This window comes from Peromyscus maniculatus, chromosome 2, assembly GCF_049852395.1.
Source record: "Peromyscus maniculatus bairdii isolate BWxNUB_F1_BW_parent chromosome 2, HU_Pman_BW_mat_3.1, whole genome shotgun sequence".
Taxonomy (NCBI): Eukaryota; Metazoa; Chordata; class Mammalia; order Rodentia; family Cricetidae; genus Peromyscus; species Peromyscus maniculatus.
The window spans coordinates 156,288,726-156,302,950 of NC_134853.1; the positions used below are offsets into that span (position 1 = coordinate 156,288,726).

Genomic DNA, 14,225 nt, shown 5'->3' on the forward strand with positions numbered 1-14,225 from the left:
GCTTTAAGAGCAGCCGTGACCCTCCTGCCTCAGCGCTGTGGGCCTGCATGTAGCTCTCCGTTGGTGGTAGGTGCTTTTTTAAAAAAGGTTTGCACTTTATTTTCTAATGTAGGAAGGAGCTTTTCCTTTGGGCACACTGCTGTAGGTGAATTGGGTGGCACTGTGCCACAGTGTCAGCCCATGGTTGTAGGTGCTTTACCATATGCTTTTGCTTAGAACCTAACATTCATGCAGGTACCAGACTCATACACATAAAATATGTACATCTTGAAAAGAAATTTAAAAAAAAAGTTGTTTTGTGTAGTTATTGTTCATCCAATAATTTAGTAATGCTTCTCTACTGTTGGTTTGGTTTTCTGAACAAATAATCAGATCCAATCCTAACTCATGCTAAGTCCAGTGCCAAGTGGACTTCCCCAGAGATGTTATATGTCATCGGCCCTTCAGAAGGGGCAGTGTTTGGGCAAAGGATGAAGTGGCCGAAGCTCCTGCACTTCCCTGCCTTAGTAATGTGGATCGTGGGAGTCTGGCAGCATGCTCTGCTGTTGGACCGCCACAGTTAGGAAGCCAGGCCCCCGCCAGGCCCCCCGCACTGGGTGCTGACACTTGGGCCCTGTGCTGGCCCACGCAGCTGGGCAGCTGTTTTCCGTGGACCCTGTCTTGATTTGTCTCTTCTCCCAGCACTTCCTCTGTGCCACATTACCTCAGCCCTTGTGGTAGAATTGACTGTCTCTCCCCCTGTGTTGTGAGAGAGCCTGCATATATATACATTGTGTCACCCCATAAGGACTGTTGTACCACCTATCCTGGAGACTTGCTGGAAGGAGGGCTTGTTCTAGAGTATATTTTTAGTATCTAGCACAGTGCCTATCATGTGCTCACTTAATGAATGCTACATTCATTGTTGAACACACTTACATGTCTTTGTCTGTAGGTAGTAAGTGTGTTAACCCCTCAGAGATGGTACTGCTGTCTCAAGGGATTTGGTGCTCGTCCCAGCTCATGGTGGGAATATTTCAGGATATGAAGAAGCAGTCTGATGTTGAGGGGAATGAATGTGACCTTCCCCGTATGAAGTCAGTATCACCTACCTCCATTGAACTCTGCTGGATGTGCTCATGTACCTATTCCATGTTGGTGTGCTAGTTGGCAGAGTTAGCCTTGTCTGCTTATCTGTCACAGTAGAAAGGTAGGAAAGAGCTTGCTGCTTCAGGAAGATCACTGGCAGTGCCATGCCCACGGCATCTCTGGGAGAGAAGTTCAGGTAGCATTCTTACCTGGCCAGGGTTTCTGTCTGTAGGCTGTATTAAAGTCACTGCTGTGGTAAGCATCACACCAGCCCTTGGTTGCTGCACAGGGAGCTAGGGACTGATTTTGTACAGATGGCCCATATTTCTGCCTCTATGGAGAAGAAAGCATGAAAGCTGGATGACAGTGTATTAAGATGGGGTGTTAAAGAATACATTTGAAGGGTATGTCTTGGCTGAGTATGATAATGCATTCCTTTCATCTCAGCAGAGGTAGGTGGATCTCTGACAGTTGGATGGAAGCATATCTATATAGTGAGTTCCAGGACATTTAGGTCTATACATAGTAAGACCCTAAGTCAAAATAAATAACTTGATTATAAATTTTAAGTGAATATTATTAAAATTACCTTTCCTGTTAAGAATAGAAACAGAGCTGGGTGGTGGTGGTACCTCCCAGCACATGGGACGCAGAGGCAGGTGGATCTCTGAGTTCAAGGTCAGCCTGGACAGGCACCAAAGCTACAGAGAAACACTGTCTCAGAAAAAACAGAACAAAAGAATAGAAACAGTGTCACTGTTGGTGTCTGAGTGCCTTTTCAAGACTTCCCTCTACCCTCTGGGTGTAATTATTATCCAGAAATAATTGAAACCATTATTAATTATTTTGTGATTTCAGGAATTGAACCCAGGGCCTTGACATACTTGATGAATGTGCTATCACTGAGACAGAATCTCAATTACACTGGCTGGTTGGTCTTCATCTTGATCCTAAGCCTCCCATGTGGCTGGAAATAAAGACTTACCCCATGAAGCCTGGCTTAAATTCTCTTTAGACTTACTGAATCTGAAAAGATATTGAAGGAACGTGTCAGTGTTTTGGAATGTGTTTGACTTTTGTTACTTGGCCAACCTTGGGGTAAAGCATGTGGCCCTCCTAAAATTATATTTTGGTTTTCAGATACTCAACACTGAGTGAGTCTAAGAATATATGACAGTTCTCAGTCTGAATGACACAATTCAAGCTTCTTGCTAAAGAGTGAAAAATGTAGCTGAGCAGTGGTGGAGCACAACTTTAACCCCAGCACTCAGGAGGCAGAGGCAGGCGGATCTCTGAGTTCAAGGCCTGCCTGGTCTATAGAGAAAGTTACAGGACTGCTAGGACTACACAGAGAAACCCTGTCTTAAGAAACAAAAAGAAACTTAAAATGTCCATATTTATTTTTTGTTTTGTTTTGATGTGTGTGTGTGTGAGTGTTTCATTGTTTTGAAATGGGGGGGTGGGGTCTCAAGCCAGCCTGGAACTCCTACATTCAGAAAGTCCTCATGCTTTAACTCCTCTATAAATGGGCTTATAGGTACCAGACAACTCAAGACTAAAAATGTTTTTAAATGAGCATTCATACTAAGTGGACTAGTTCATGGAAATGGTTTTGAGTGACAACATGTACTTGCTTATGAAATGATGTAGGGCAGCTTGGGAATGGGGTGATCTTGATGAAGTGTGGGGGCAGACAACATAGCCCTACCTTTGAGCTCCATCTGATAGACTTGGGGAGGCAACAGGACACTGAAACAAGTGACCTGAATGTATAATTGTCTCTGTTCTGAGCTCCTAAGGCTCAGCCTCCTAGGGACAATCTCTAGCAATGCAGCAAGTGGGCTGGCTGCTTTTGTACTTTGGGGCCTTTTGATTTTTATTTTTTCCCCCTGTGGTTTTTCCAATCTGTTTTATGTTTTCCAGGGTGTTAGAGGGCTCAGTGATGTTCTTTGTATAGACTTTGTTTCTTTTGTATCGCCACAGATCATGCATGCATTTTCAGTCGCTCCCTTTGACCAGAATTTGTCAATTGATGGAAAGATTTTAAATGATGACTGTGCCACCCTTGGTACCCTCGGCGTCATTCCTGAATCTGTCATTTTACTAAAGGTGAGTAACGGCTGTCCAGCTGTGGCCTCAGGTTTCAGAGCTGCATCCCTGGTTAGTGAACATGTCCAGTGGTGAAGGAACGCAAGTCTTGAAGGGCAGGGGTTCTCAGTGGCTGGGAGCTTTGGCTCCATTATGATTATTATCCAGCTCTGTTAGAGTCTGAGGGGAGGTCAGCACATTTCCTCGTGAATCGTCATAGGCTGTGGTGATCTACTGCTTCCTGTACCCTAAAGACAAAGTGAGAAATCTCGTCTTGGTCCTCTCTGGATCTTTATGTGGCTTGGTGTCTGTGCTATAGAAAGTTAAGATAGACAGCCTTGTGAAGAACATCATTATCCCCACCTGATGCCTCCAGGTTGATTGTCTCTGAGAAGAAACCAGCTTCTACAGACCATAGAACTGTTTTTGATTTCACTCAGGCAGGGAAGGCTTGAGCTTGGGTCAGCACCAGGACTGACTGTCAGCCCAGGAACCACCACACTCAATGATCTGGTCTCTGGTTATGATTCTTGTGATTTTTATGATTTTCCAGCCCCCCTCCTCCTTTCTTGCGTTCTGTTTTACTTGCCCTGTGTACACACATTCCTTTCAGTTTGCTTATTTTGTTCTTGTTTTGAGACAGGGTCTATATAGCCTAGGTTGGCCTTCTGCCTTAGCCTCCTGGGTGCTAGGATTCCAGCCATGCACCACTGTGCCTGGATTGTTTTGTTTTGGACTAGCTGGATGCAGAGTTTACCCTTTAAAACCGGGAAAAAAAGGGGGGGGGGTTCAAAAGTGTGGCTTCTTTGCAGTGCTTCCCCTCTTTGAGAAAGAGCCAAAGATAGGGACTGCTGACTGTCGATACTTACAATTCCTTCTGTCGTTTTAACAAGATGTTATTAGATTTCTATTGCTGTGTTAAACACCATGACCACAAAGGCAGCTTGGGAATGAGGATTTATTTCCGCTTACAGTTGTAGTCTATCACGAAGGAGTCGCAGGAGCTAGAGGCCGGCGCCTAGTGGCCGAAGCGGTGGTGGCTTAGACTTCATGTCCTATCCAGCCAGACAGGGTCTCACCATGTAGTGCTGACTGGCCTGGGACTCACAGGTCTACTGTTACCTCTGGAGTGCTGGGATCAGAGATGTGTGCCATGCTTAGTTACGTCTGCTTACTTGTACTACCCAGGAGCACTTGCCCAGGGACAGCACCACCCATATCAGTCTTTAATTACGCGTCCCTCAGATTTCCTTAAAGGCCTAGCTGATGGAGCTGTTTTTGTCAAGTGAGGTTCATCTTCCCATGTAATTCTGGTTTGTGTTAAGTTGCCGAAAGACTAGCCAGGACACAAAATTATGAAAATCTCATTGAGGAGAGTAGGACTTCTTGTGAGATCATTAGATAGCCCTAGACACAGTGAGTATAGCACAGTGGAGTGGCCTCCACTTATGTACTGCTTCAGAGGCGTGGACTGATGTAGCTAGAGTTTCCTGCCTGGCCACAGTCAGGACAAATCCCACAGCCGCTCAGACCCAACCAAGTAAACACAAAGACTTATATTGTGTGAACTGTTTGGCCTAATGGCTCAGGCTTCTAGCTATCTAGTTCTTACATCTTAAATTAATCCATTTCTATAAATCTATATCTTGCCATGTGGCTTGTGGCTTATCTTCACATGCTACTTGTCATGGCAGCGGCTGGCAGAGTCTCCCTCACTCAGCCTTCCACTTCCCAGAATTCTCCTCTCCTTGTCCCACCTAATTCTTGCCTGGCCACTGGCCAATCAGTGTTTTATTTATACAGAACGATATCCACAGCAGACTGAGGGTCCCTTGTCTGAAGTGCTTAGTGCCAGAGATCTTGGACTTTTGAAATATTTGCATACATGTAATGAGGTATGTTTCATACATACCCCATATACATTGCCTGGAGGTAATTTTTAGTGTTGTACCTGTGGCCCATGAAAGGAGTTTGGGTATGGGAATTTTGTACTCCAGACATCCTCATACAAGCTCAGAAAGAAAATTTTGGGTTTTGGAATTAGCGACACCCTGTACATGCTGGTAAGGAAGAGAGGAGTGCTGAGGTCCACGGTTCTGTCACAAAGGAAACCCCGGTAGAGTGGTGGAAATGGCCTTCCAGGATGGAAATTGGCCTTGAATTTAGCAGGTGTTGGATGTGTTTTAGAGAAGGAGTCTTGATCTTCTCCCTCCCAAGGGCTTATTACTTTGTGCCTTCCCTTTGCTTCATTTCTTCGTGGCTAGAAGGACCCTGCTGTGCCAATCACAGTGCATTGTGTGGTAGAATAATCCCAAAGATTGCTGTCCTGGGTGGGCATGTTTTGTGACTTTAGGGGGAAGAACGCAGTGCTCTGCTTACACAGAATGCCAAAGCCATCTAGAGTTGGCAGGGCATTTGGTAAGTTTGAGCATGGCCTCTTCCTGCCCAGTGCCTGTTGTTTGTACAAAGCTAGGCAGCACTGAATGGGTGAGGAACCTTGTCCCTCAGCCACCTGTGAACCAGACTCCTGCTGAAGGAGCCGGCCCAGCTGCTGGCCCCGAGGGATGGATCTGAGCTTGTTCCAGCCAAGACAGGTCCGTCTTTTCCAAGTAAAAATCCCTCTGTAGACTGGGAGTACCACTTTACTTTTCCAAGGCTAGGACTGAGTAGAAAGGTATGGGACAGTCTTTGGGACCGGTATTGGAACCATGGACCCCCTCCTTCCATGTCGCTCTGAATTGTCTCTGTTTGTTTTCTAGGCTGATGAGCCAATTGCAGACTATGCTGCAATGGATGATGTCATGCAAGGTAAAGACCAGTTTTCTTTCAGGACTTGGTGATGAGCTTTGGATATGGGGTTATAGACAGAAGCTGAAGAGCCCCGGGCTTTACTTTTAACTTTGAAAAAGAGCTACTGCATGCTCTTCAGGTAGAATTTCCCAGTGTTTGTCATAGTATGGGGTAAGGGTTTGGAAATGGAAAGCAGGGGGAACAGTCATTGTTTATTAACATGAGGAAACAAACAGGTGAGGCCGGGGAGGAAAGAGGTAAAGAAAGAGGAAGTGAGACCCACACAGGAGCAGGGGCCCTGCGACTCGAGGGTGGACGCCCGTGTGAGAAGCAGTCACACAACTGCACCACGTTGTCCTCGCTCGCTCGCTCGCTCGCTCGCTCGCTTGCCACTCAGTCACAGCACATCTGTGTCACCCCTGGTGCATCGGGTTCCTCAGCTGTAGCTCTAGGAGATGGGTCGAGTTAGCACTGGAGGGGCTGTAACAAGGCCTGTCCGCACCAAACGGAAGGGCGGCCCCTTGGCCCTCCGTTTGCGCCAGTGCCAGCAACCTGCCTAGTTAGGCCAGGGTATCCCTCTCCAGGGAAACAAGCCAACACAAGAAAGTCAGTTTCCTAGGTCATCTCCTGAGATGGTTTTGACTCTACTGGCGCCCTGTGATGGAGCTTTTAGAAGTGTGTTAGTTTTACACTTCATAGCTTCAATATATGCAGCTAGAGTCACATGACAGCGAAGGACCAAACTAAGAACATGAAAACAAGGGGTGCCATTGAACAAGCTAAGAAAGAATAATGTAGGACGCACTGGAAAGCTCAAGGATGGCGTACAAACAGCTGGCATAGTGGCACACGCCTGCAGTCCCGGCACTTGGCAACCTCAAGCCAGTTTGGGCTATATAACCGAACTTTTCATATGAACTAAACAGAAACTACAGATAAATGGGTAGCTAGAACATATAGAAGTAAGGGACATTTGTGGGGGGTGGGGGGAGAATTCATAGGAATAAAACCTGATTGTCTAAGGGTGCGCCATAGTGAAGAATCTAGTGATGCTTTGCCTGGATCGAGGTGGGAACTTCAGGTGACCAAGTCTGCTCACATGCCTGATGGCTCTTAAACCTACAGAGAGCCTCTGAAGTTTCCTGCCAGCATGCTATGCAGGGATGGACTATTAAAGGGTTGGTAGAATAAGAAGGAAGTTACTGGGACCAGGCATGGGAACAGGAAGTACGAGGAGATTTCTGAGCCCAGGCTGTATGGCAAGTAGTATAGGCATTGGTCCAGATTTGGGGGGCTGGACATGGGTTTTAGGATGAGCTCTCTACAAGGATGATGGAAGTGATGGCGGCAGCCTTGACCAGATTACTGCAGCAGGATGCAGAAGAGACAAAGTAAGTGGTTAATGCAGGAGTTAGCAGACGCTAAAAGAGAGCACGTGAGCAAGGGAACTGGAGGCACCAGTGGCCATTGGGGGCATACTTGGTATTGCCAAGGTGGTGCAGGTGGTAGAAGAGCCAGATGTTCTTCACTGGAAGTAAATCAGAGGCTAAGATAAGAAAGAAAACTAAGCAAAGTGTGGTGGCCTATGCTTATAGCTGAGACAGGAGAATTGCCACAAGTTCTAGGCGAGTCTGGCTTACATAGTGTGAGATCCTGTCTCAGAAGTAGAGCTGAAGTGGTTAGGAGTGGATAGGAGCTCTTGTTTTTCTTCTAAAGGATCCAGGTTGCTTCCCAGCATCAACATGGTTGCTCACAATGATTTGTAACTCCAGTTCAAGGGGGTCCAACTCCCTTCTGATACCTGCAGGCACCAGACATGCATGGGGTGCACAGAAATATATGTAGACAAAACCCACATCTTTGGGCTGGAGAGATGGCTCAGAGGTTAAGAGCACTGGCTGCTCTTCCAGAGGTCCTAAGTTCAATTCCCAGCAACCACATGGTGGCTCACAACCATCTGTAATGAGATCTGGTGCCCTCATCTGGCCTGCAGGGATACATGCATGCAGAACACTGTATATGTAATAAATAAATCTTTAAAAAAAAAAATGAAATCTTTAACAAATAAAAAGGAAGGAAACTAAATATCAGAAGAAATTACTACAGAATCTCACAGTGGCATCTGTCATGTGGGAGTGAGTGACAGGAGGAGAGAGCTCCAAGGGGTCAGCCGTGAGGTCTCCAAGCATGCCACAAGCATTTGCCTTTCTAAATGGTGCATGTGTGACTTTGATGACAGAAGGTCATCAGATCATTGCTACCATAGGTTCAGAAGGAACCATTCCCGGTGACTAAAGCAATTAGAAGTTATTTTCAACTTCTCATCTTGAGGCATTTGACATGCTCTCACTAACTGACAGGCAGTCTTTCACTCTGGAATTCTTTTCTTTCTGCAGTTTGTATGCCGGAAGAGGGGTTTAAAGGTAAGGCATTTGTCATGCTTCCTCCATGTCAGAGCCATGCTGTGACTCTCTATTAAAGTGAAGGCTGTAATTTGATTTTAAAATTTAATCCAATCCAAGTCTCGTGACTGGAATTAATTTTAGCTGAAAGCATTTTTATTCCAGCTTCTGGTTATCGTTTTTCAGTACTGAGGCCTCAGATCAGGCCTGTGTGTGAGGAATTTTCCTCATTTTCATTTTGGGGAGATTGGAAATTAGTAACATTTCTAGATTTATATTTAACCTTCTGCCTAGTGCTCCAATCAGCTCCATCTCAGCAGGGCTGCGAGTGTGTATGTAACTGGTAAGAGTTAATGGTGGGAGACTGTACGCTTACGTCAGGTCAGTGCAGGCTTTGTTAATTATGAAGATTTTTCAGGTGGAGACAGTGGTGCCTTGGTTCCTCAACACTGTCTCTGTACAGACAGTTGGCATGTGTAGATGCAGGAGCTGAGCTGGTTCTCTGCTCACCACTCCCATGGTCTGTGGCAGGTTGGGAGTTTTCCCCAAATAGGATTGAATTAAATGCCAGCAGTTCCTCACTGGGCAGTGCCAAGGCTCCTGGCCTAAATACCTCCTTCCTCCCCGTGTGGCTTTGTTGTGCATGTGAGCGTCACAAAGGAAAGCCTGGCAGGGTCCAAACAAAACAAAGTAAAATTTTCCTTTATGGACATGGCCTTGAAATGAAAGCATCAATCAACACCCACCCCCGTTAACTTGTGTGATGCGCATAGGAAACCATGGCTGTCAACCAAAATGTGATTTCCCTGAGAGCTTGGAGTCTGCTAGTATTTTGTCTTGATCCTCAGTGCCAAGGGCCCTTGCATTCATTTATTATGGTGGATATTCCCTGTTGACACGTTCTTGCCAAACAGAATACACAAACTCATAATTTCAGCCATCCCTCCACGTGTGTTCTATTTCAGGTACGGGTCTGCTTGGACATTAATCTTTGACCACTTGCTGACTGCCAAGGAATAACCAGAAAGGAAGAGGAATTTGACATGTTAGGGCATTAAAGAAAAAGTGGATTTAAAAATTAAACTATTACCTGGCTCTTCCAAAAGGCAAAAATCTATTCAAAGAGACTGTCCCTATTGCCTTATGTCAAATAAAGCAGATTGCACTGATGGACGTCAGAGCTGAAGGAGATGTTTCAGATTTTCTGTGTAAGAGGTGCTGGGAGGGGGGCGAGTAAGCAGAGTAGCAGGAAGAGTAAATCATGTTTACACGAGATTTGGAGCCACAGGAGGGAGCAGAGTCCCGGTCAGTTTCATGCAGTAGTGGATTTGTGTGGAAGTGCATGGGATAGCGTCCTGCTCTGAACTCCAAGTGACTGTCTAGAGACACGACCTGCTAATCAATACCTGTCTTTGACCCATACTCACCTTTCAATAAAGCATGGAAGTGAAGAATTTGCCAGTGTGGAACATGTCTTCAGAGCTCTACTGCAGGTCAGCCATAGTCCTGCCGCCCGATCGATGTGTGGCGGTGCTGGGTAGGAGGGCACCTTTGTGCTTTCCTTGTCAAATGGGCACCATCGTTTCCGAGGTGATGGGTAATGTTCAGTGTGTGGCAGTGAAGCAAATATTCCCTGAACATTGGCAGAAGGACTGAAGAGTGCGAGCTGGACTGACGCTCAGCAGGACAGTACGGGCCTCCCCTCCTCCAGCTCCAGTTCCCGGACCTCACTTTGAAAAGCGTCCTTCTGACATCCCTTAGAGGGGCATTTGAGAGAAGATGCAGGGTGTGCTGTCTCCTCCAACTCAGGACTACTGTTGGCAGTGAATAGTCTAAGCAGCATCCGGATCTGCAGGAACAGGGGTTTTAATGGAGCGTGAGGCTGGGGTTGGGTTGGGAAGGTTGGCCGTTTGTATTTTCTCTGTTGAGTAGGTATGGATGTTTGTGGCCCAGATGCTGACACAGGCTTTTCCCCCCCCCCCTTTTTTTTTTAACCTCTAGTTTAAAAGGTTTTAAACCTCTTTGCTTAACTTATAAAAAGAGCCGATCTCAACATTAGTAGCATCTTTTGATAGCTCCCCGTCAGTGTTCATGGCTGCTAGGTAAAACTCCAGTGTAGTGTTTGTGTCTGCAGTGAAGAGTTGGTGTGCTAGAGGAGGTGAAGAGCCCTGTGCAGGGCCGGAAGAGTTACACACCTTCCACACTTCCCGGAAAGCTACCCTAGGAGCCCATGCCTGGGAACACTTGGACTCAAGTGACCTGTGTTTCCAGTTCTGTCCTTTTGAACACCACGGAAATGGGACCAAGCCTCACTCAAAAGAGCTCTTTCCCAAGGCCACGACACTTAAAAGGTCACCAAGTGTTTGACAAATGACCTTTACATCCTTGCAAAGAAGCCTGGAGCCAGTGGCTCTGTGACAAGGCACTGGCAGAGTCTCAGCGTCACACACAGGTGGTGGTGGGCATAAGTGACAAAAGGTTTCTCCCCTCTTCCTGGGATTGGATGCCGACGAGCCAGTAGTTGTAGAAATCTGATAGGCTTTTCCCAGGTTGCAGTGGACGGCTTGGAAGGTTTGTTGCATAGGCAGCCTCCGTTTCTTTACATCATGTTAACAAAGGAACAACCATTAACTGAGGCAGACGCAGGTGGGGTAGACCCAGTTTCAGCGACTCCGTGCTTCCACTCCGACTCCCCGCAAACTCAGCCATCGTCCCTCACACTGCAGAGTCTTATTGGAGCTGCAGCCCAGGCCCCAGAAAGAAGGCCACTCCCGAGCAGCTTGGAATCCCTGGGCTGCTGCTTCTTCACAGCTTGAAGTAGACAAATTTTGGAGAAAATGCACGTGTATTTAACAGTTCCTGCTTACTAATACGTGCTGTTTGGTTGGCTTCTGAGATGGGGTGGCCTTAAAACATAGGCTAGCTGTTCTACTGGGTTCTAAATGGCATTAAGTGGGTTCTAAAAAGCTGCTTTCAGAAATGGCATTAAACCAGATTATGATACTCTATAGGCTTCTCCTTTGTTTCCTTTTTCTTTCCCAGACAGGGACTCCTGTAACCAGGTTGGCCTCAGACTCACTGTAACAGGATACCCTTGAACTTCTGATCTTCCTACTTCCTCCCAGGTGCTGGGATTGCAGGCATATGGCCACTGACAGGTTTCCTGTGGTGCGCTGAGACCTGAGCACAGGGCATCGTGCAGGCTAGACAAATACTCTGCTTACTGACCTACATCCCCAGCTCCCGTCTGTATTTCTGATCATTCTTTAATCCCAAGCAAATGTGTAGAGTTCCCTATGCTGAAACGGTTATTGCCACTACCAGACATGTAGGCTATCATTTGATGTCTTCATTCCCTGAGAGAACTTTGTTTTCTGTATTTATGAACTTTATTGTTGAGAATCACTGTCAACCTTTCTGCCAAATTAAAGACACTTGTCTCTTTCCACGGATGTTAGTCCAGAGTGAGTTCTTTGTCCTCTCACCTGTCAGTCTTCCGTCCTGTGTCTGATCAGATCCTGATCAACAGCAGCCACTGCTTTTGATACCTAAGGGATGGTTTGTCTCTGTACAGAGCAGGGAAGCCTGTATTACCTGTTCTGTCGTAGCCAGGCAGGTCACCAAGTGCTCAAGGGTAGTCAGGGTACAGGGTGGTAGGGCAGAGTGCAGGTATGTTAACAGTGCTGATCAGGAATCTGTTCAGGCCCCATAACATGAAAGGGTGGACAACACTGAACAGTTCTCCTTAGGGAACTCTTTCTTGATGGTGGAGGTGTGCCTAACCCTGACACGTGGGCCTGGGTGTATAGGAAGGGTCCACATGGATTCCCAGTAATTCTACCTTTTACTTTGTTAGTTAGCAAGGAAAGCTGCTGACCGTGGTCTCTGTTTCCTCATCTCTGAGCACGTCCTGCCCTGCTCACCCCAGCTTCTGGAGGATTAGGTGTTCATGCACAGTCTGAAAGCCCGCTGAGGGATCCGGAAGCCTCTGCTCTGCCTTCACCGAGTACTTAAACATTCCATTCTGCAGGCTGTGGCGGTGGCTGGCCGGCCAGCCAGGTGTTCATTAACCTCTTTCATAGATCTTCCCCTTTAGCCCGTATCACCAGAGCCAGTGACTAAACAACACACGGCTTGAGCCCTTGTTTATCAGCAGAGACGTGCTGAAAGGCATTCAAAACGCGGTTAGAATGTGTGCGGGAGATTTTTGCCTTTCTGATGGGCAGTCCTTGCCCCCGAAGGGCAGCTTCAATTGTTTTGATTTCCATTGCCAATAACGTCAGAAACTTCTCTGTGACTGCACAGTCAAGGATGTGCAGGCGCCAGGGTGCCTCTTGGTGCTTCATTGGTAATTCTTGGCTAGAGAGGGGTGGTTTTTTTTTTTTATTGTTCATGGATTGTTGAAGTTTTTTGTTGTTTTTTCAAGACAGGGTTTCTCTGTGTAGTTTTGGTACCCGTCCTGGATCTCCCTCTGTAGACCAGGCTGGCCTCAAGCTCAGAGATTCACCTGGCTCTGCCTCCCCAGTACCGGGATTAAAGGTGTGCGCTACCACCACCCAGCTGGATTGTTGAAGTTTTACAAGTAATAATTGTTCAAGAGTTGAGAACTAGAAACAGTTGTCTCTGTGTGTCCCCCACAAACTCCAGAACCAGTTGTACTGAGCCAAGTTACCACTTGGCAAGTTGTAGGAAGGAGTGGTGGAACCATTATCACATCTGGCACCTCTGCACCTTCTTCAAGCTGACGGTGGTCTACCTTCGGGATCGAGGCCTGTGCTGGGGTGTCACTGTCTAAGCCTTTGCTGTGTCCTGTCCAGGGGAGGCAAGTCTTCTGCAGGAGAGCTGCTTCAGCATAACTGTGGTTTGAGATGGGTTTTCTCTGTGTCCCTGCCTGTCCTGGAAGCCTCTGCCTCCCGAGTGCTGGGATTAAAGGTGTGAGGCACCATTCCCGGCCTTTGTTTTCTTTGTTTTTACACAAGGCCTCACTAGGTAGCACAGTCTAGCCTTGAACTTGTTGATCCAGTGTTAGCCTCCACAGTGTTGGGAGTATGGTATGGGTTACCATTTCCTGCTTGTATTGGTCCCTCTCTGACAGGGTCTTAGCTAGGCTGACCTAAAACTGTAGGCGCTGTAGACTTTGAACTGCTGGTCTTCTTGCCTATAAGAGTCCGAGTATGCATCAGTACACCTAGTCTTAAGGGGTGCTCAGGATTGAACCCAGGACCTCATACACTGCTAGGCAAGCATTCTAACTAACTGAGCTGCATCCCTGGGCCTATGTTGCCCTCAGTGTCATCTGCTCCCTACCCCGGAACATAGACAGTGAAAGAAACTTCCTGCATTGGCTTGGCCAGCACCCCAGGGGCAGCCAGGGCCTGTCATTAAAGCTGCTGTTGGACATGGAGGAGCCAGCCCTGTAGCAGCAACTGTTGGGGCTGCTGGGTTCCAGATAGAGGGTAATGCTGCCAGGCCAGGCAGGCCCTGGGCCACAGGAAATGGGGACACACTCCAGGGAAGCCACCGCCTGGGTTGGACCATGGCCGGCTGGCACACTGGCCTCTGCACACTTGTATCTGGCCGTTCCTGCCCCTGCCACTCCTGTTTTGTAAACAGGGACAGCCAGCTCCTTTTATGATCCTGGGCAAGTGTGTTCCTAGTTGAACATACGGAAGTTTGCTGTGTGGACATTGTCAAACATTCTCCCTGCTGGGTAGAAGGAGAAAGGGGGGCCTCCTGGCACATCAGGCACTGTTCCCACGCTTCACTCCCTGACTCCCTGGAGGATGCTCCAGGTGTGCCTTTGGAAAGTTGCCAAACAGGGCTGACTCTGAGGACTTGTCAACCTCAGAGCTGCCTCTGGGCAGTTTGTGTCTGAAG

General features: G+C 47.4%; 1 protein-coding gene across 8 annotated transcripts in view; it reads left to right on the plus strand.

Moving 5' to 3' along the window:
• Positions 1–11,800, plus strand: part of Usp48 (ubiquitin specific peptidase 48) — a 67,087-nt gene extending 55,287 nt beyond the window's left edge. For 6 of the 8 annotated variants that reach the window (XM_015999280.3, XM_006980856.4, XM_006980857.4 and 3 more), the window contains 4 exons: positions 3,052–3,177; positions 5,916–5,964; positions 8,343–8,369; positions 9,314–11,800. In XM_015999280.3, coding sequence (XP_015854766.1) covers positions 3,052–3,177; positions 5,916–5,964; positions 8,343–8,369; positions 9,314–9,336 — 225 coding nt within the window. In that variant the 3' untranslated portion in view covers positions 9,337–11,800. Of the gene's footprint in view, positions 1–3,051; positions 3,178–5,915; positions 5,965–7,939; positions 8,370–9,313 lie in introns of all 8 variants that reach the window. The other 2 variants (XR_013049407.1, XR_013049408.1) reach the window with 2 other exon arrangements.
• The last annotated feature ends 2,425 nt before the right edge of the window (positions 11,801–14,225 follow it).